General features: G+C 31.5%; 9 protein-coding genes and 1 non-coding gene across 10 annotated transcripts; 6 read left to right on the forward strand and 4 right to left on the reverse strand.

Annotated features, from left to right (window-relative positions):
- Nucleotides 1–594: 594 nt before the first annotated feature.
- Nucleotides 595–5,788, forward strand: DFA_05715 (uncharacterized protein; the record flags this gene model as incomplete). The annotated part of the gene is made up of 5 exons (XM_004361376.1): nt 595–1,433; nt 2,531–3,664; nt 3,750–3,966; nt 5,076–5,270; nt 5,504–5,788. The coding sequence occupies 5 exons, from the start codon at nt 595–597 to the stop codon at nt 5,786–5,788; spliced, it is 2,670 nt and encodes an 889-aa protein (XP_004361433.1).
- A 470-nt stretch (nt 5,789–6,258) lies between these two features.
- Nucleotides 6,259–7,774, forward strand: DFA_05716 (uncharacterized protein; the record flags this gene model as incomplete). The annotated part of the gene is made up of 4 exons (XM_004361377.1): nt 6,259–6,800; nt 7,070–7,136; nt 7,226–7,393; nt 7,454–7,774. 4 exons carry the CDS (start codon nt 6,259–6,261, stop codon nt 7,772–7,774), a joined length of 1,098 nt encoding a protein of 365 aa, XP_004361434.1.
- Nucleotides 7,775–8,649: 875 nt separating this feature from the next.
- Nucleotides 8,650–9,632, forward strand: DFA_05717 (uncharacterized protein; the record flags this gene model as incomplete). Its single annotated transcript, XM_004361378.1, has 2 exons — nt 8,650–8,751; nt 8,784–9,632. The coding sequence occupies 2 exons, from the start codon at nt 8,650–8,652 to the stop codon at nt 9,630–9,632; spliced, it is 951 nt and encodes a 316-aa protein (XP_004361435.1).
- Nucleotides 9,633–10,109: 477 nt separating this feature from the next.
- On the reverse strand, nt 10,110–12,631 carry DFA_05718 (uncharacterized protein; the record flags this gene model as incomplete). Its single annotated transcript, XM_004361379.1, has 4 exons — nt 10,110–10,279; nt 10,500–10,545; nt 12,317–12,445; nt 12,518–12,631. 4 exons carry the CDS (start codon nt 12,629–12,631, stop codon nt 10,110–10,112), a joined length of 459 nt encoding a protein of 152 aa, XP_004361436.1.
- On the reverse strand, nt 11,207–11,279 carry DFA_05719. Its single transcript has one exon. It is a non-coding gene; the product is annotated as a tRNA-Thr (tRNA).
- Nucleotides 12,632–13,456: 825 nt separating the features above from the next.
- ube2s (ubiquitin-conjugating enzyme E2 S) lies at nt 13,457–14,877 on the reverse strand (the record flags this gene model as incomplete). Its single annotated transcript, XM_004361380.1, has 5 exons — nt 13,457–13,480; nt 13,840–13,867; nt 14,046–14,344; nt 14,423–14,613; nt 14,733–14,877. The coding sequence occupies 5 exons, from the start codon at nt 14,875–14,877 to the stop codon at nt 13,457–13,459; spliced, it is 687 nt and encodes a 228-aa protein (XP_004361437.1).
- A 583-nt stretch (nt 14,878–15,460) lies between these two features.
- Nucleotides 15,461–16,609, forward strand: pitD (phosphatidylinositol transfer protein; the record flags this gene model as incomplete). The annotated part of the gene is made up of 4 exons (XM_004361381.1): nt 15,461–15,477; nt 15,549–15,829; nt 15,932–16,131; nt 16,208–16,609. 4 exons carry the CDS (start codon nt 15,461–15,463, stop codon nt 16,607–16,609), a joined length of 900 nt encoding a protein of 299 aa, XP_004361438.1.
- A 224-nt stretch (nt 16,610–16,833) lies between these two features.
- On the forward strand, nt 16,834–17,475 carry DFA_05722 (uncharacterized protein; the record flags this gene model as incomplete). Its single annotated transcript, XM_004361382.1, has 1 exon — nt 16,834–17,475. The coding sequence occupies one exon, from the start codon at nt 16,834–16,836 to the stop codon at nt 17,473–17,475; it is 642 nt and encodes a 213-aa protein (XP_004361439.1).
- Nucleotides 17,476–17,679: 204 nt separating this feature from the next.
- DFA_05723 (uncharacterized protein) lies at nt 17,680–18,726 on the forward strand (the record flags this gene model as incomplete). The annotated part of the gene is made up of 1 exon (XM_004361383.1): nt 17,680–18,726. The coding sequence occupies one exon, from the start codon at nt 17,680–17,682 to the stop codon at nt 18,724–18,726; it is 1,047 nt and encodes a 348-aa protein (XP_004361440.1).
- A 269-nt stretch (nt 18,727–18,995) lies between these two features.
- On the reverse strand, nt 18,996–20,012 carry DFA_05724 (AN1-type zinc finger-containing protein; the record flags this gene model as incomplete). Its single annotated transcript, XM_004361384.1, has 3 exons — nt 18,996–19,452; nt 19,537–19,858; nt 19,958–20,012. The coding sequence occupies 3 exons, from the start codon at nt 20,010–20,012 to the stop codon at nt 18,996–18,998; spliced, it is 834 nt and encodes a 277-aa protein (XP_004361441.1).
- Between the last annotated feature and the right edge of the window lie 604 nt (nt 20,013–20,616).

The raw sequence follows: 20,616 nt of genomic DNA on the forward strand, positions 1-20,616 counted from the left end.
TATTTTATTACAACAACGAACCATTGATTGTTTTTTTTACCATTTGTATTTATCATATGGTGGAATAGATTGTCGCTATCACTTGATTGATCGCCAAAGTTGTTGATGACAATTTAAAGTAGCAGGATCATTATGCACCAGTTGATCAGTAGATCATCAAACAAACTGAATCATTCTATCATTGGTATAATCAATCAACTACAGATATGGATATCATTCCATTTTTAAACAAAAGGAAAGTTGTTGATTAAAAAGGTAATGCCCCTCTATCATTCTCTTCTTTATCAGAAGTAGTTTAAAAATGGTAATCATTGGAATATTATCATTTACCAAAGCGAGTAGATGCTTTAAAATGGTAATCATTGGAATGTTATCATTACCCAAAACTAGAACATGTTTAAAAATGGTAATTATCAACTATCAGTTCACCAATATTGATTATTGGCGCTCATCCTCTTCATGCAACCGTTTAGTATAAATAGAGCAACTTTCGATTCATTATTTAAATCACAAATCAAAACAATCAACAGTTTAACAACTAATTAAATTCACAACAACTACCATACACACTAATAATAATAATAATATTAAAAAATGGCAATTGAAATCATCAACTTTAACCAACTCATCCAAAGACAATCTTTGGATAGATTCCCAACCACTCTATTCCCAACCAACTATTTCTACATTGCTTTTTGTATCATTGTTTTCTTATATACCATCCAAAAGCGTGACAAGAAGTCATCAAGTCGCTTTATGGAAATACTCTCATCCAATCAATCAATCAGTATTTTAGAAATCAACTTTAACAATCGTATTGTTAAATCCAACAATAGTTCAGTATCACTCGAACAATTCTGCCAATCATACCTCATCGACTCAATCACCCTCCAAAATAATATCATCTCATCAATGAATCAATTTTCTCCAAGTGACGTTCAAATCAAGAGCAAGAGCTGCTCTTCCTATTACCGTCTCACTGGAAAGTATGATGCTGCCACCAGTGTCTTCCAAGGAATCATGATTGACAACAGCCAAGAAAAACAACAACTCAAGAAGCTCAAGAACACCTTGACTCACGATGCACTCACCGGTCTCCAAAATAGATACCACCTCAACAACAAGATTCAAAAGTTATGTGCCAAGTTTTCATCAGACCAATGCTCAATCTATTTCATCGACCTCATCAAATTCAAACAAATCAACGATACTCATGGACACGACAATGGTGATGTTGTCCTCAGATCAGTTGCCGATCGTTTCCAACAATTCGCCGACGAATCAGTTCTCCCAGTCCGCCTTTCTGGCGATGAATTCCTCATTGTCAAACGCAATGTAGAATCAAACACACAAGCTGATCAATTCATTTCCAGCTACCTCTCACGTGTCCAATGCGACACTGTCCAACTCAACAACTCAAACTTCAATTCAAAGTAACTCTTTCCCTTTGGAGGTGTTGTATTCAACAAATCACAATCAACTCAAACCGACAAGTTGATTAAATGTGCCGATGAAAGAATGTACCAAATGAAGAAGAACCTTTTACCAAACGGCAATGCTTCCGTTACCTTTACCGATATTTAAATTAATAAATATTAATTAACTAAAAAAAAAGTAGTGTACTTTTTTTTTTCTAAACACCTAATATACTTGTCTTGTCTTCTTCTTCTTCTTCTTAATAATAATTGTCTTCTTTATTCTTTTTATATAAATATAAAAGTGCCAACAACAAAGTGATTATTAAAAATAAAAGTTAAAAATCATTTAAGATAACTTTTGAAAAAACTAGTATCCATAGTTGATCATCTCTCTCTCTCTCTCTAGTTAGTTAGTTCTGATTAAACTAGTGTACACAATTCTCATGGTTGGACCATTGAGCTAAAGAGTTGATGCACACTCATCTCCTCTCCTCTTCTTAATCAAGCAATCAATCAATCAATCAATCATGACAGCACCCACATAGTTTAAGTGAACTTGCAACACACTCTGCAGCTGCTGCTTAGTGCACTCTTTTGTTAGAGTGTGTGTCAGTGTGTGACAGACAGCCAATGAACATCAAATTTAATTGGGTGCGTTCATTGCATTCCTTTTTTAGTCAAACTCGTTTAAGACGACAGACTGTGAGACAGCACCCCCCCACCCACCAAGTCATCATCATCATCCAGCAATGAAAATTAATTATGCGCATCAGATATATAATTATAAACCCCCACTACCCACACAAACTAACAAATATTAATAATATTTAAATAATTACCGAGTGTTTCTTGGTATCCCCTAACCAACCTTCTCACTCTCTCTCATACTCTATATTATCCACTGATCATCCATTTTATTTCTTTTATGAAACTTGTTTCAAAAATCGTATGATATACAGATAATAATAGTGTCCTACTATTATCTCTCTCTCTCTCTCTCTTTTACCTTCTCTATACTCAAACTCTTAAACTTTAATTAACCATTTAACAAATTTCTCTTATTTTTATTTTTTTCTTTTCTACTTACCTTCCATCTAACTATAGTCTTACAGCAACACAATCATTACTACTACTACCTATCAACAATTAAAAATCAATCATTTATTTTACATTCATTATCCAATCATGAACCCATTAATTATTATCTTTATTTTGTGTATCCTTGTATCATCTGTTTTTGCCAATTTGTCTTGCAACAACCAATATGTCTTTGTCAACGACACCAACTCATTGTCATCATCTTTTTCATTGTTCAACCATGTTGAACAACAATCAAATATCATCCAAAATAAAAATATTTCTTTGTCTATGATGATGCAGCCATCATCCGTTTCATTGGCATCTTTTAATCATTTTGAACATCCAATCATTCTTAACAAAAAAAAAAACAACAAAAACAACATCAACTACAATAATAATATTAACAGTAATAATAATAACGATATCCATTCATCTATTTCACAAACCCAATTTGATTCAAATCATATTGTTTCTCAATGTCATTTACCATCAAACCATACTTTTATTCCTGTCTATAACAATAACAAAAACAACAACAAAAATAATAATAATAATAATTTATCTTTTAATCCATCAATTTCAATTCCTTTTAATGTTTTGTCCCAATCCCATTTCCAGTTACCCTTTAATCACTCAACCAACAACCATATTATTTTCTATGACGACCAAGAGGAAGAGGAAGAGTATGTTCAATTGAACAGCAACAGCAGCAACAACACCACAATCTCATGTTTCAACCATGTTGAACATCAATTAATTTCCATCAAATATCCATTGCCAATTAGCAGTTTTCCATCGTTTTCACACAATATTCACTTTAACTCAAGCCATGTTTTGTTTATCTCAAATCATTCAACACCCAAAAACCATATTATTTTAGAGGAGGAGGAGGACTTCAACAACAGTCCAATTTCAATTTGGTGTTTCAATGTTAACCATCAATCAAATCTCATCTTAGAGGAGGAGGAGTCTGTTCAATTGAACAGCAACAGCAATACAATCTCATTTTCATATTTCAACCAATCAATTCCCATAGATAATAATAATAATAATAATAATATCTCATTCTTCAATGACCATCAATCATCGATTCCATGTTTTAAATCTAGTGATATTTTAACTCATTCAACAACCAACAACCACATTTTTTTAGACAAGGAGGAGGAGTTTGTTCAATTGAACAACAGCAGCAAAAGCACACATGCATTAACATGTTTAGACCCATGTTAAACATCAATCAATTCCAATTAGTAATCAATCAAATAATAATAATAATAATAATAACTATTTTTCATTAATTCATTCATCATTATTATTGATTTCACCTATTCCATTTTCATCTGATTATTTTAACTCTTCAAACAAATCCACATCATCATCAACATTATATATATTATCAAATACAATCAATTCAACAATATCAAAGACAAGCCCATTTTCAAGATACTCCAGCAACATCTCAAGAATAGTTGATAATTTATTATAAATTTACTGACTCTTTTTCTTTTTATTTTATAGGTACACTAATCATTATTCTCTTCAACTCTTTTGGTAATAACAACGTCTTAATAATACAACAATAATAATATTAATAATAATAATAAAATAATAAAACAACAACAACAATAATAATAATAATAATAATAATAATACAACAATAATAACAACAATAATAATAATAATTTCAACAACCAACAACACTCACTAATAATAATAATAATAATTACAACAATAACTAATAATTATAATATTAATAATAATTACAACAACAAGCAATTACAATCCTCTTCTTTTCTAAAAAAAGATATTCAATTACTTTTACCCAAGTGGTTTCCCTCTCTTCCTACTCTTTTCTTTTTATACATTTTCCGTTGTCCAGTCCATCCATGTTCCACGTTTCCCTAGGCTTTTATACCCAAAAAAGATATTCAATTACTTTTACCCAAGTGGTTTCCTTTACAAAAAGATATTCAATTACTTCACCCAGAGGGTTTCCCAGGTTCGCCCCCGTGTAAGTCGATTTTCTTCGCATTGGGAGGCTTTTTTTTTTTTTGGACTGTTCCCATGGTCTAAACAACCATGGGAACAACCAAAACTATATTTTTCTATTTCTTTCTTTCTCTTTTTTCCCTCTCTTTTTTTATTTCTTATTTTTTATTTATTATTTATTTATTAATTCTTTTTACCCGCCAAATCAATATTATTTTTCTGATGAATTTAAAATTAATTCATCAGAATTTGTAATAATTATTTGTAACAAATATTTGTGACACTACAACTATAGCAATATGTGTCTTTATAAAGGTGTGCATCCAAAGATGGTTTATGGGTTTGTAACTTTAATTTATTAAAATTAAAACTTTTAAAATACAAATAAAAAAGCAACCACACCACTTCACCAACTCTGACTTTATCATTTATTATTTTATTTTTCTTGTATTTATAATTATTCATCACTTGTTACTCACAACCATATCAATATATATTCATACATATATATATATCTATATATTATCTACAGATAGAGATATCTAGTTGAGTACTCGAGGTGGATAGAAATCTATGATGATATTTTAGAGTATCAGCAATGTACTATTGTCGATAAATGATAGATTATGGTGGATGATAGTTACTATTAGATCCTCTGTCATCCTCTATCCACCATCTACCATCCACCATCAATCATCCACCCTCTATTCACTGGTTGATTATCGTCAGCCATCCGTCTTCTCCAATCCAGCCACCATTGCGCATATTCAACCATCGTCCATTGTACGAAACACCGCCAAAAAGTGGAAAATCAAGAATGGTTCATGTTTTATTGGGATCGATGGGTTCGTGAATGTTCATTTGAATGATGGACCAATGAAAAAATAGAATCACCAAAGTCCAACTTTGTATATCGTATTATTATTTTATTGACAACTAGTTGGGGGTTTGATTATAATGATTGTTCAAAGAAACCAAAAAAATTAAATATCTTTTAAAATATAATTAAATCTAAGACTTATTTCTATCTCATTCAATTCACCTCTATACATCCACCAACCATCCATTTTCCCAATCCACTATCCTCTATCCATCCTCTATCCACCATTCATCCATCCTCTACCCTCTATCCATCCATCCATCCATCCATCCATCCATCCTCTATCCATCTGTCCATCCTCTATCCTCTATCCTCTATCCATCCATCCATTCTCTATCCATCCATCCATCCATCATCTATCCATCCTCTATCCATCCACCATGCATCCTCTTTAATAGAGCCAACAATAATTAATAATTAAAAAATATATCATAACTCTTTTCTTTGGAGGTGTTGTATTCAACAAAGATAGAGTGTCACAAATTAGTCTAGCATAGAACTGGGAGTTGCATTGAAATATTAGATGTTCCATAGTAACAAAAATCAGGGACGTCAAATTTAATGATTCGATGTGTTGAAGTATTGATCATCAGGAATGGGCGAATTTAATTCATTTCAACTACCCAATTCATTCGATTATTGTTACCATCAATCAACTACAGATATGGATATCATTTCATTCTCAAAAATAATCGACAGTTCCATGTTTTATCAGGAAGAAGTACCGTTACCTTTACCGATATTTAAATTAATAAATATTAACTAACTAAAAAAAAAAAAAAGTAGTGCAAAACAAAAAAATTAGTATTTTTATATTTTGACTGTGAACATACACAAACTATTCTATTAATAATGACTACAACAATAATTACATTTCAATCTATATATAGAATGAAATACATTAGACAATTGATATTCAATCATATCAATGATATATCAAATCAATTGTACAAAGGCAGTATTTTTGATGGTAGGGAGCGATCATCAAAAGGAAGAGATATCATCAAGTTAACATTACCTCGTCTTGAAATGGTATCAAGGTTTGCAATGCCATGGAGCTATATTCGTCATTATCTACCAACAGATGTTGATCAAATAACATTCAAACAAAGAAAAAGAGCGATTACTCAATACTGTCAACATCATAATGCAACATTGGATACACTCCATCATCTATTGGAATGGTCTCCAGTCGTTCAAATTGAATGGCAGTACTTGAAAAGCAATGGTTGTGATATAAGAAATAAAGAGATATTGGAATATCTCATCAAGAGGTGTGGAGATTCGTCGAATGACTTTCTTGTTTGGGCAATGAACAGCGCGATAAATAATGGATATCTCTCGACCGTCAAATTGATAGGCTCTTACGATGGTTTAAAACTAGATAAAACAACAATGGACAGAGCTGCTAGAGTATCAATTGAAATTGTAAAGTATTTACACGAGAATAGAACTGAAGAGTTGTAGTCATTATGCCATGGTAAGAATTAATTGAAAAAAAAAAAAAGAAAGAAAGAAATTACTAATTATAAATCTTTTTCTAATATTATTTAATGATTGATGTAGGACAATGCCGCAAGTAATGGTCGTTTGGATATTGTAAAGGTTAGTCTCATGAGATACATTAATATACAATTTAAAGAAATGTTTCAATATTAACAACATCATTTTTTAAAAAATAATAGTTTCTTCATTTTAATAGAACTGAAGGTTGTTCAAAGAATGCTATGGATAATGCAGCTACGAATGGCCATTTAGAGATTGTCAAAGTATGTATTTTAACATCAAAATCAACCAACCAATTAATCAATCAATCATCATAAATAATAACACAATAAATTTTCTTTCTTTATCAAAGTTCTTACATGAACATCGTCAAGAAGGATGCAACAAAGTGGCTATGGATCATGCCTCAAGAAAAGGCCACTTGAATGTGGTCAGATATCTTCATGAGCATCGTAGTGAAGGTGCAACGAGCAGTGCTATGGATTGGGCAGCTTGCAATAAACACATTGAAGTTGTCAAAGTAAGTATTCCAAAGACTGACAAATAATTTTATTTATTTATTTGGTTCCTTATTATATAGTTTTTACACTTTAATCGAAGTGAAAGTTGCCCGAAAAGGACTATTCGAAATGCTTGTCGTAGTGGGCTGCTTGAAATAGCATCTTTTCTCATCAATGTTAGAAAAGAGAAATGTGATGTAAAGGTACTTATGGCCGCATCAACTAGTGGGCTCTATGATATTGTCAAATCGATTCTCGAGCAGTATGGCGATCAAATAGGAATAGAATCAATTGAAAATGTCATTCAACAAATGATTACTAGTACTAGTACGAGTCCTCATTCCGAAATCATTCAATTACTCGAAATTCATTTGAAGCAGCAGCAGAGAGATCATCAATAATAATTATAGGCCACAAACCATTGCTTTTGATTTTATCAAGATAGTCTTTATCAATACCAACCCGTATATCTGGTATGTACCATTTTACCGAGTGAGATAGGGGACAAGTTGGCAATCACATATAATAGTAGCGTTTCTGTTTATTCCTAAATAAGCAATTTAGATTAATTATTCCACCCCCCTCATACTTGCTCCCTCCCTCTCTTTTGCACACATCCACCGATTTTTGAACTTACCACAATTTCAATAGTATTAACACCAATCCCCCTCTTTTTTTTTTGCTAAAACTAAAACAGTTTCCATTTTAAGTTTGGGTGTATTTTAAAACAACAACGAATCATTCATTGTTTTAAAAATCTGTATTGCTAAGTATATCGATCGACGCCTTGATCAATAGTTTTTTTCTCCCAATCAAATGGTGGATGGGAAGGATACATTGTAATTATCGCCTGAAAGATCTGTGCCAATTGTAGTTGATGACAGTTTTGGAGTAGAATAATCAATCATCATCAGGCATTGGAGATCATTTCAACTACACAATTCATCAATCATTGTTATCATCAAAGTAGGATGAAAATGGTAATCATTGGAATATTATCATTTACCAAAGCGAGTAGATGCTTTAAAATGGTAATCATTGGAATATTATCATTACCCAAAACTAGTAGATGTTTAAAAATGGTAATTATAATCAAGTTCGCTATTATAATTGAATTAAATATTAATTTGCTCATCCTTCCTTTTATAGTGCAACCGTTTAGTATAAATAGAGCAACTTTCGATTCATTATTTAAATCACAAATCAAAACAAATCACAGCTTAAACACTAATTAAATTCACCACACTACCATACACACTAATAATAATATTAAAAAATGGCAATTGAAATCATCAACTTTAACCAACTCATCCAAAGACAATCTTTGGATAGATTCCCAACCACTCTATTCCAACCAACTATTTCTACATTGCTTTTTGTATCATTGTTTTCTTATATACCATCCAAAAGCGTGACAAGAAATCATCAAGTCGCTTTATGGAAATACTCTCATCCAATCAATCAATCAGTATTTTAGAAATCAACTTTAACAATCGTATTGTTAAATCCAACAATAGCTCAGTATCACTCGAACAATTCTGTCAATCATACCTCATCGACTCAATCACCCTCCAAAATAATATCATCTCATCAATGAATCAATTCTCTCCAAGTGACGTTCAAATCAAGAGCAAGAGCTGCTCTTCCTATTACCGTCTCACTGGAAAGTATGATGCCTCGACCAGTGTCTTCCAAGGAATCATGATTGACAACAGCCAAGAAAAACAACAACTCAAGAAGCTCAAGAACACCTTGACTCACGATGCACTCACCGGTCTCCAAAATAGATACCACCTCAACAACAAGATTCAAAAGTTTTGTGCCAAGTCTTCATCAGACCAATGCTCAATCTATTTCATCGACCTCAACAAATTCAAACAAATCAACGATACTCATGGACACGACAATGGTGATGTTGTCCTCAGATCAGTTGCCGATCGTTTCCAACAATTCGCCGACGAATCAGTTCTCCCAATCCGCCTTTCTGGCGACGAATTCCTCATTGTCAAACGCAATGTAGAATCAAACACACAAGCTGACCAATTCATTTCCAGCTACCTCTCAAGTGTCCAATGCGACACTGTCCAACTCAACAACTCAACCTCAATCAAAGTAACTCTTTCCTTTGGAGGTGTTGTATTCAACAAATCACAATCAACTCAAACCGACAAGTTGATTAAATGTGCCGATGAAAGAATGTACCAAATGAAAAAGAACCTTTTACCAAACGGCAATGCTACCGTTACCTTTACTGCTTAAATTAATAAATATTAATTAACAAAAAAAAAAAGTAGTGTACTTTTTTTTTAACAACCCTAAAACCTCTTATAGTTTGTTGTGAATATAAATATAATTAAAAGATTTATATTTGATAACAATAATCCAGTCTTATAATTATTTTAGTTATAATGCAATAAAGGAGGTTGTTAAAATTGGTTTACCGGAGACTTAAAGTGTAAAAATTCTCTTCTGGTTCTCTTAAACTTTTGTGAAAATACTGGAGACTTTAGAGTTTGTCTTTCACCATTGACCAACTTGATGACAAGGAATTCCTTGAGTTCAGATGGGTGTAAAGGAATGATACTTGGGGAAAGATGGATCAAAGTCGATGAACTTATCGCGACAAGACACTGAGAAAAGGTCGAGGATTTGCGGGTGGCGATAACGTCTTGTCATACTCGAGGCAAAGATGTGGTTAAAGTTTGATTTACAGATGAAAGGGTCAAATGGAGTCGATCACTCTTTGAATACTATCATGACAATGTCATTGCCAAGATGACGTTTACGGTCGATTTGTTGCTCCTTGTATGGAATCTTGGCAGAGGTGTGAAATATGAGCTCATAGTCTCGCCAACAACGATAGATTGGGTGTGAACCAGTCATATTGTCACGAATGTCGAGACCACCTCTGACAACAAAGACTAGAAGGTGAATCCACTTCACCTGCTTTTTCCTCAAAACCACTATTATCTTGAATGTAATCATGGGTTTCTTGAGTATTGTTGAGGAATTCAACTCTTCATCAAATTACTTTCACTAAAACAAGAACCATCGTGTAATTGGCATCACTAGAGTATAAGAGCAAAATAAGTCAGAGAACACTTGTAACACCTATCTGTAACGTACATTGATCATCGGTATTCATCTTGTATTGCCATAGCTCTTTTAATGTCTTTTAATACATAAATAAAAGTTGTTGCCAAAAAAAAAAAAAAAAAAAGTGAACCAACAAAAGATTAATTAAAACCAATGTAATTTATTTAGTATTAAATAGATAAAAATATTAATTCATTACCACGACAACTGAATTTGTTGAAGGGAGGTCAGCAACAACCTGATTATTATTTATAAAAGAATAAAATAAAAAAATAGGTTTGTTTTTTTTGGTTTTTTAACCTTTGCCAATATGAATCAAGTTTATTTCACCTCTATGTATTAAGCTTATATCGACCATCTATAAAACTTATCTGTAAGTTTGTTCTTTATGGAACCCGACAAGGAGCTGTTTTTTATGCCCTCAATACCATTCTTTTTGCTTCATTTTGGCACTTCCTTTTGTTCTTTTTCTTGAGGGGTATTGAGTCATTATGACTTGCAGTTGGTGATTGATTATTTTCGCAATGGTAAAAAAAAAAAGGATTGGTGGTTGTGGTGGTGTAGTATTTTTCCTCACAAAACTTCCACCTTTTATTTATTTTTTGGTCAGATTGATCATTTTATACTCTGGTTCTGTCCAAAATCAATGGGAGTTGGATAAATCGATAGCGGCAACCGAGATGGTTGCAATGGTGCCAAAATGAAGCAATAAGAATGGTATTGAGGGTATAAAAAACAGCTCCTTGTCGGGTTCGAACCGGCGACTTTTTCCTTACGAGGGAAACATCATAACCACTAGATCAAAGGAGCCTAGAATTTTCTTGAAATTCTGCTGGTTTACACCAATATGGTCCAAATGAGCTTGTAATCGTTACCAAATTAAACAAATGTAATATCAATTTTGACAACAAAAAATAAATAAAGGTGGGGGAGGGGTTGTTTTTTCCCTCAGTGTTGGTGCTTTATTTCTCTAAATTTGGACACGCAATAAACTTCAAATCTGAAAAAACAAAAAACACTACAAACAAAACACAAGTATCTGTTCCATGTAAATCAATTGATTAACATCTACGCACTTCTTGAGGTGTATCTTTAACTCTTGTTCTGGTTAAATAAAACATTTTCATCTCCGAGTGAGCAGTTCCCTTCCAGATGGGAGGATGCCACCAAAAGTGATACTAGCTAAAACGATTTTTTATCAATCCATTGGAGAAGTATCATCAATGAGTTGAATTGTTCATCACGTAAATGAGGACGAAGAAGATTTTACGAGATTGAGCAGTTTACCTCCAAAAAAAGAGAATCTTTTGATTCATATCCAGAAATGTTTCTTGATAGAGTTTGAGGCAATCCAACCAATCTTCCATACCCACTGAGGACAAAGAAGGGGGATAACTTTGCTACTACTTTAATCAATTTGGTTTGGTACCGTACCACCTTCCATAGCGTATTGATAAAGTAATCGACGATTTAAACCTAAACGCAACAATAACTAAGAGGTAAATTAGCTTTATTCTCGGAACGTATGAGCTGTCAAAATTAAATGATTTCACGCACCTTGAATCACCCAGTCACTAGGCAATCACCAGATAGGAAAAGGTTATTGATTGGTTCAAGTACCACCCATCCAGAGAGTAAAAAGAACCATATCCAAGAAACGCTCAATCGGGAGTAGCCTTTAACAATTCATCTCCACGTGATTACTTTTCTGGTACTGCCAATGATTTTAAGAAATCATCAACTATCTTATATCATTCTCCTTCAATTGTCTAAACAAAAAGAATGAAAAAGTGAATAAACATGATGATGTATTATTTGTATATTTATGTATATATTTATCTACATACAGCAGTTACAAACTTATCAAATGCTTCCTTTTGACGTTTTAAAATGGTTAGACTCTTTTCTTCTTCCATTAAAGTGGTTCCACCAATAGAAGAGTTGATGCAAGTGCTCATTTGCATATCTATTTGAAACTAAAATAATTAAAAAGTAAAGAAAAGTATAAGTACTTTTTCTCTTTCTATTCTATTCTATATCTTGCTTACAAGTTCTGGTAGCTTCCCCTTGTAACAGGTTTCTTGATCTGTTAAACATTCTTTCTTTAGAAGGAGTAAAACCATGGACCAACTCAACCATGACTGAGCGAATGATACCTTCATTTCTTGACCTCGTGGACAAACTCAACCATACAAACCAAACGACTTCCTGCGTCATCTGCCGCAGTGAGTGGAGAAGATGACTCAACCAGAGGCAGCGAGTCTGTAATAAACGAAAAATGGAACAACGTATGTATGACCCATCCCCAATGGCCAAAAGATTCTAGCAACCGACAACCGAGTATATCCAATGAATGCGTTAGCTGCGCTCACCACGATCGTGCTACCAAAAGGGACGAGATTTGGTTTGGAGGTATGTAACCATGTCTCCCGGGAGCGCTCGTCAGGTGTGACCCAGTCGCTTCCATTTGTGTATCGTGTGGTCAAAGAATCGTCCAAGCATCTATTATTTCAATGTAAAAGAGACTGCGCTACCGTCAGTGAAGATATTGAAAGAAGTTGCTACTGCCAACAATATTACACCACCAGATCGGGACACGCTCCTCAACCTCAAACAATCGATATCTCCAACCAATTAATTGGTTGCTGCTACACTCGAACGGTTCCGACGTAACTAACGATCTATGTCACCAGAGAGAGATGAACAATTGCGAGTTAGACGATTAAATGACATGCGTCATACGATAAAAGAATCTATGAAAAGACATTAGAAAAGTGTGATCGTTGGCATCTGATGAACACAGTCAAAGAAAACGAAATACATGTATTTGTATACAATAACTGAACGTATTCAAACAAACATCCTTCGATTCTCATCCAACTTTAATCATCCTACAGTCCACTACCTAGTCCAGATCTGGAGAGATACAAGTCTGCGTATCCTTCATCTATAGTATTAATATAATAATTAACTAAATAATAACAAAATTATATCACAGTATTTGGTAAAAACTAAAAAAAACTAAAAAAAGGTAACAGGATCTTTTTTAATTTTTTTTGAAACAATAAACCTTTGTTTATTACTTGCAGGTCAATTAAAGGTTTAATTAATTAAAACGTCGTCGTCGTCGTAACTCGTTACTAGTACTACTCTTCCCGATACTGATTGAGAGAACAGGAAAAGAATTTCGTTCGAACTGGCGACTTTTTCCTTACGAGGGAAACATCATAACCACTAGATCAAAGGAGCCTAGAATTTTCTTGAAATTTTGCTCCAACACACCGACATGGATCCAAATGAGCTTGTAATCGTTACCAAATTAAACAAATGTAATATTACATTAAATTTCGTTGAACCAACGTCAGCAAACACCATTACCAGAGGTGACCCAGTCACCACTACAATAAAAATAAACATATGTTTAGTGTCATATATTCGAAATATTCCATAATGTTACTATACAAAAAGAGCAACAATAAAGAAGGTATCTCTCCATCTCTATCTATCTATATTCTTTATTATATTCATTTCATTCATTCCTCCAATATTGACCACTACAACAATCACCAGAACTACAATCTCTTGAGACTACTCTTTTTAGCTTTGGCAGCATCTGGTTTATCGACTGTCTTTTTCTTTGCAGCTGCTGTCACTGATGACGACGACGATGTTTCAGTTGACAAATTATTATTATTATTATTAGCACCATCATTTGAATCAATGGTAGTAGTAGGAGCAAGTGATTTTGAAGCATGAATAGAAGTAAACATCTTTGCATGTTTACAATAGTCATCATAGTTTTCCAACAACAATCTACTAGCATCTTCATTTAAAGATGATTCTGCATTTGGAACGATTAAAAGACATTTAATAGTCTAAACGCGGAAAATATAAAAAAGAAATGTTATTAATAATCCAACTTTTTCTTTCTTTCTTTTCTCTTTTCCTCATACCAAAAGAATATGTTTAATACCCAAATCCTCAGACCAATCCTTTTTAAGAGTGTTTACACAAATCTCACCCTTTTTAGAGACATTGGGATGAAAGATCTTTGTAATAAAGTTTGCCTTTGGTGGTGATCTTGGAAAGTCTGAACTCAATGTTAATCTAGCTTTAAAATGTCCTCCTTCATATGGTGTTCCTCCTATAGAGAGAGAGAGAGAGAGAGAGAGAGAGAGAGAGAGAGAGAGAGAGAGAGTTGGGTTAGTACTTACGTATTACTATGACTAATATCTACTATCTATCAATTATCATTATATTTACCAGGACCATGAATAATAGCATCAATATTTGATAAATCTTCTTCACAAGGTACCAAAGAGATTCCTTCCATTGGAGAGTTTGAAAGTTCTTTCAATTCTCGTAGAATTCTTTTAATAACATCTGGAGGTAGGTTTTCACTAGACATGATTTATAATTTAATACACAAATATATAAATATAAATGTAGATAAGTAATGTAGATATGTAGATAGGTAGATAGATCAAGTATGATTATGAAGATGAAAGAAAACAAAAAAAGAAGAAAGGCGCCAAAATTCAAATTCAAAAAAAAAAGCTCGATTTACTCACAAATACGAATTCCAACACACATTTTTATCAACTTTTATAGAATTAACATTGTCTATGAAATATAACTCTATCTTTTCTTTCAAAATGTTTATTTATATAAAATAGAGAATAATAATTAATAATAATAATAATAATAATAATAATAATAATAATAATAATAATAATAATAATAATAATAAAAAACATTAGTTTTGGTTAATTTATTTAAAAAAAAAATTACCAATTTTGGAAAACAAGAAATGAGATTTATAGATTATTCATCTCCATTTTAAAACCAAAAGAGTAAAAAAGAGATCCATTTTAGTTTTTTCTTCTTCTTCTTCTTCCTTCTTTACGAATTTAGACCAAAAAACACAAAACTTTATTGATTGATTTAAATACTAAAATTTATTTATTCAAAGAGATAGAAAGAAAAAAAAGATGTTGATTAAAGAATAGTATGTAAAAATAATAATAATATCCTTTAATTTTAAATATATTAAATTTAATTAATTATTTTTTGTTTTAGCCGATTATTCTTACCAATGACATTGGAAGAATATCATATAGGACAATTATACATGGTAGCAAAAAAGAGTAAAGAATCAATGACAAGAGGAGAAGGAGTTGAAATTCTAGTCAATGAACCCTATGAAAATGAATATGGCAAGGGTCAATATACACACAAAATATTTCATCTAAAACAATCCCTACCCAAATTTGCATCTGCTCTTTTACCAAAGAGTGCATTACAAATTGAAGAAAAATCTTGGAATGGTTTTCCTTATTGTAAAACTATTTATACTGCAAGTAGATAAAATTTATATATATCTTTTTTTCAAAATACTAATATTTATTTTTTCTATTTTATGTAGTGCCCATTTTTTGGAGAAAACTTTTCAATTAGTATAGAATCTATACATAAAGATGGAAATGTAATCAATGAAAATGTATTTAATTGTCAACAAGATGTATTGATTTCAAGATCAGTTGAATATATAGATATTGCAAATGATAATGTTGAACCAAAAGATTATAGAAAAGATGAAGATCCAACTTTATTCATTTCAAAAAAAACTAATAGAGGTCCTTTAATTTCAAAAGATTGGGCTGTAAGCATAGAAATTTTAAAAAATATATATATATTTATAAATATTTTAATATTAAATTCTTTTCTTTTTATTTTAGAAAACCCATTCACCAATAATGACATGTTATAAATTAGCCAAAGTTAATTTTAATTATTGGGGATTTCAAAAAAGAATAGAAAGTTTTATACACAAGGTTGGTATTCACGATGTAATGTTGAAAGCACATAGAGCTCTATTTTGTTGGATGGATGAATGGATTGATTTATCAATGCAAGATATTAGAGAAATTGAAACAAATATGATGACTCCAAATATTAAAAGAGATAATTATCATCATCATCATCATCAACATGAAGGAAAGAAATCAATTCCATCAAATTTGATTCATTCTGCGTCTTGTATTGATACTAATAATAATAATAATGAAAATAATAATCAACATCCAATACTTGCAACTGGATCGCCATCCTTGATTGACAAGAATATGAATCTTGTCTAATTAAAAAATAAACAAATCAAGATCTTCATTGGTCTGAAATAATAGCAAAAAAATATCTTTTTCTTTTTACGCGGTTTCGTGTTTTATAGAACCAATTTGTGTAATCCTTTAACCAAAGAAAACAAGACATAATGTAGAACACCTCATATATATAGATAAAGAAAGAGAAAGAAAGAGAAGAAGAAAAGAAAGCAATACCTTTTCTTTTATTTTTAAATCAAAATATGACAATCGCTGAACAAGATGATACTACAATTGGTGAATTACCACCATCAGTACCAATAGAACATCAACATCAACAATATCATCAACCTCTTCCTCCTCCTCCACATCCACTATATTATGAACAACCACCACAACCACAACCATTACATCCTCTTTCACCACAAGGATACCCAAGTTACAGTATAGATAATACTACTACTACTATACAACAACCTACTCCTACACCATATTATATTGCACCACCACCACCAACATTTGAAAGACCAAAATGTATGTTGGAAGAATGTCCAGTACCAGCATCAAGTGGTCAACCCTATTGTGTATTACATGTAGGTGGTACAGCTCCACCAGCCATGGTCATGGCTATCAATGACTATGACGACAAGAAAAAGAAAACAAAAAGAACAAAAACACAGATATTGATTATGTTGGTAATGGTTGTTGTAATGGATGTTGTTGGTTTTGGTGTTGTTGTGACAATAACAACAATAATTACAATAACGATAATTCCGGTTGCTGTGCCAGTGGTGACGGAGATTCTAGTTGTTGTGGAGATGGTTGTTGTGGAGACGGTTGTTGCAGTTGTTGTGATAATTGCGATTGTAATTGTGATTGTAATTGTGACTGTAATTAATAAATAATAAAAGATTTAGGATATTTTTCAAAACGAAAAAAAACAAAAAAAAACAAATAATTTGTGGTAATTATTAGTACACAAAAAAACAGATAAGATAAATTACAAGTACACGAATTAATTAATATTCAATTAATCTATAAAATATAAATAGATAAAAAAAATGAAAAGAACAAAATAATATTAATTAATTAAAAATATTTTATTTAAAATGGAACCAGAAAAATTATTTGACAGTATGATACTGTTATTTGTAGCTCATTGGGTACCAAAGTCAATCAAATCAATTATTGAATTAAAAATTGCACAACAATTGGAAGATGGACCAAAGACGACTGACCAAATTGCTCAAGCCGTTCAATGTGATAGTGCCTATCTTTACCGTTTAATGAGAGCCTTGTCAAGTGTTGGAGTATTTAGACAAGATGAAATGGATCAAAAATTATTTCATCAAACCATTTTATCTGCTTGTTTGGCAGGTGAAGGAAATGATAATCAAGAAAATTGGATCAATTTCTTTAAATTTGTACATGAACCATTCTTGGCAGAATGTTGGGACATGATCTCTGAAAGTGTTATTATGGGTAAAAGTGCATTCAATGTAAAACATGGTTATCCAGATGGTATTTGGGATATTGTTAAAACAAAACCAGAGGTATTCAAAGTGTTCCATCATGGCATGACTACAATGACTCATCATTTTACTCGTAAAATCTTACAAGATTTGGATTTTAATCAATTCAATTGTGTTGTTGATCTTGGTGGATCAGAAGGGTATTTGGTTCAAAAAATTCTTGAAAAGAATCCCTATGTTAAAACTGGTATTTGTTTGGATTTGGAAAATGTCATCATTGGAAATGGAAAATTGGATCGTTCAACGATTCCATCTCATGTAATGGATCGTTATAAAGAACAAGCTGGTTCAGTATTTGGTTCCATTCCAAAGGCTGATTGTTATACAATGAAAAGTGTACTTCATGGATACAATGATGATGAAGTTTCAACCATCCTATTAAATCTCTCATCACAAATGCCAATTGGATCAAAACTCTTAATTATTGAACCAATCATTGGTACAAAAAATCAATTAAATTTTCCAGTTTGGTTAGATCTTTTAATGGCACTCATTACAAATGGTAAAGAAAGAAGTGAAACTGATTGGAAAAATTTAATTCAAAATGTTTCTGGTTTCTCTATTGAATCAATTTCAAATGATCCTTTATCTACTCTTGGTGTTATCACAATAGTAAAACAATAAATAAAACAGATAGATAGATATCTGTTTATTTTGAAAACCAAGTAAAAGGATTGAAAAATGAAAATGTAGATGTTGATTGATTTGGTCTATCAATATGCATCCAATATAAATTTTCATCTTGTTCCATTGGTATCTTTATATCCTTATTATTTAATTCCTACAATATATAAAGTTTTTATTTTATTATTTATTTATTTATATTATTATTATTATTTACAATTTTTTACACTTTTGTTGATTGTTGTTGTTTTTAATTTCTTTTTTTTAATTTAACTTACAACAATAACAAGATTAGCAGATGGATAAAGATTTAATTCACCAATGGTACAATCCAAATCATTTACTGAAAATGGAGCAGGATTGGTTTCACTAATGATTGCATAAGGACCTCTTCCATCGGTTCTAAATTGATTAATATATCTTTGAATCTCTCTAAAGGTATCGTTTTTACTAAATTTCTTTTTCAACATTTCTCCATTGGTCAATAGAATATTAATTTCACAAACTGATGCTTCTTGATTTGTTTTATATGATTCTTGTTGTCTTGCTCTAACTGCTCTTAATTCTTCTTGTTGTTTTCTTTGTTGTGTTAAATAATCTGATTCAATTTTTTTGGTCGTAGTAGTTTTAGTTGTATTAGTTGTATTGGTCTTGAATAAAGATGGTGATGTATTATTATTAGATTTTATATCATGTGAACATTTATGTCCAGTTGGGAATCGATGTCTAAAAATAAATAAAAAGATTAGTTTAATATTTTCTTTTTCTTTTTCTATTTTCTATTTTCTTTTTCTTTCTATATATATTTACTTTAAACAAAAATTTTGTTTACATTTATCACAAATAACTTGAACAAATTCTTTTCCTTTACATCCTTGTAGAGTACATGGAAAACTCTTTGGTTTTGGTGGTTGTTTTGAAGAGTTTGGACCTTGACATTCACTATATAAATGTCTTGCCAATACTTCATCTAAATGTTGATTCTCCAATACCAGTATCATCTCGTTACACTCTGGACATGGTTCAACTCTTCTATCTCTACTTTCATATTTTGTACATCTATGTTGTTTACAATCTTTATGTTCTGCACAAAACTTTAATTTACAAAATTCACATTCAAATGGTAAATAATCTATTAGAAAAAAAAAAAGATATAAAGAAAGAGAGAGATACTAATATTAGTATATAGTTTTGTTTGATTTGATTTGTTAAAGTATGTATACATGCATACCCAATTGTTTACAATATTGTACATTGCAGTGTGCTCCTAAATGTGGAAACTCCATCTTTTCTCTCTCTCTCTAAACTCTCTCTTGTAGTTGTACAAATTAATTAATAATAAAATATGCGAATGAATGAATGATTAAAAAAATAGGTTGTTTTATTATGACAAAAATGCGCAACAGCAGAAGAGGAAGAAGCGAGGAGGTTGAGAGAATTAAAAATAAATTAAATTAAAAAATTGAAATTTCAATCAAAACTCCTACCGATTTTCTATGTCTCACGATTGCACCCACCTCCAACAAATCATTTGTTTTTGAGAGAGTCACAGTGATTCATTCTAGACTGACTTGTTGTTTAATCTTTTTTTTTTTTATACTAGTAAATAGTTTGAATTAAATGCACTCGTTCATTTGAGCTTTTATTTTTATTATAGTTATAATTAATTGAATTGGTGATGATCTCTCTCTCTCAACCCCAACATGCTAAACCTGATGTCGATCTGAACAAGCCCAAATTTTTAAAAGAATGATGGGTTGGTTCAAAAAAAAAATGTTTTTTCAAACAATTTTGAACTCTACCCTTACCTCACTGTCAGACCAAGTGTCACATCACCCATCATCATTTCTTCTTTTTCTTTTTTAGTTTCTTACTATTATATTTATATAA

Source organism: Cavenderia fasciculata, assembly GCF_000203815.1.
Source record: "Cavenderia fasciculata unplaced genomic scaffold Scf_Dfasci-G-o-80e12.f1-5, whole genome shotgun sequence".
Taxonomy (NCBI): Eukaryota; Evosea; class Eumycetozoa; order Acytosteliales; family Cavenderiaceae; genus Cavenderia; species Cavenderia fasciculata.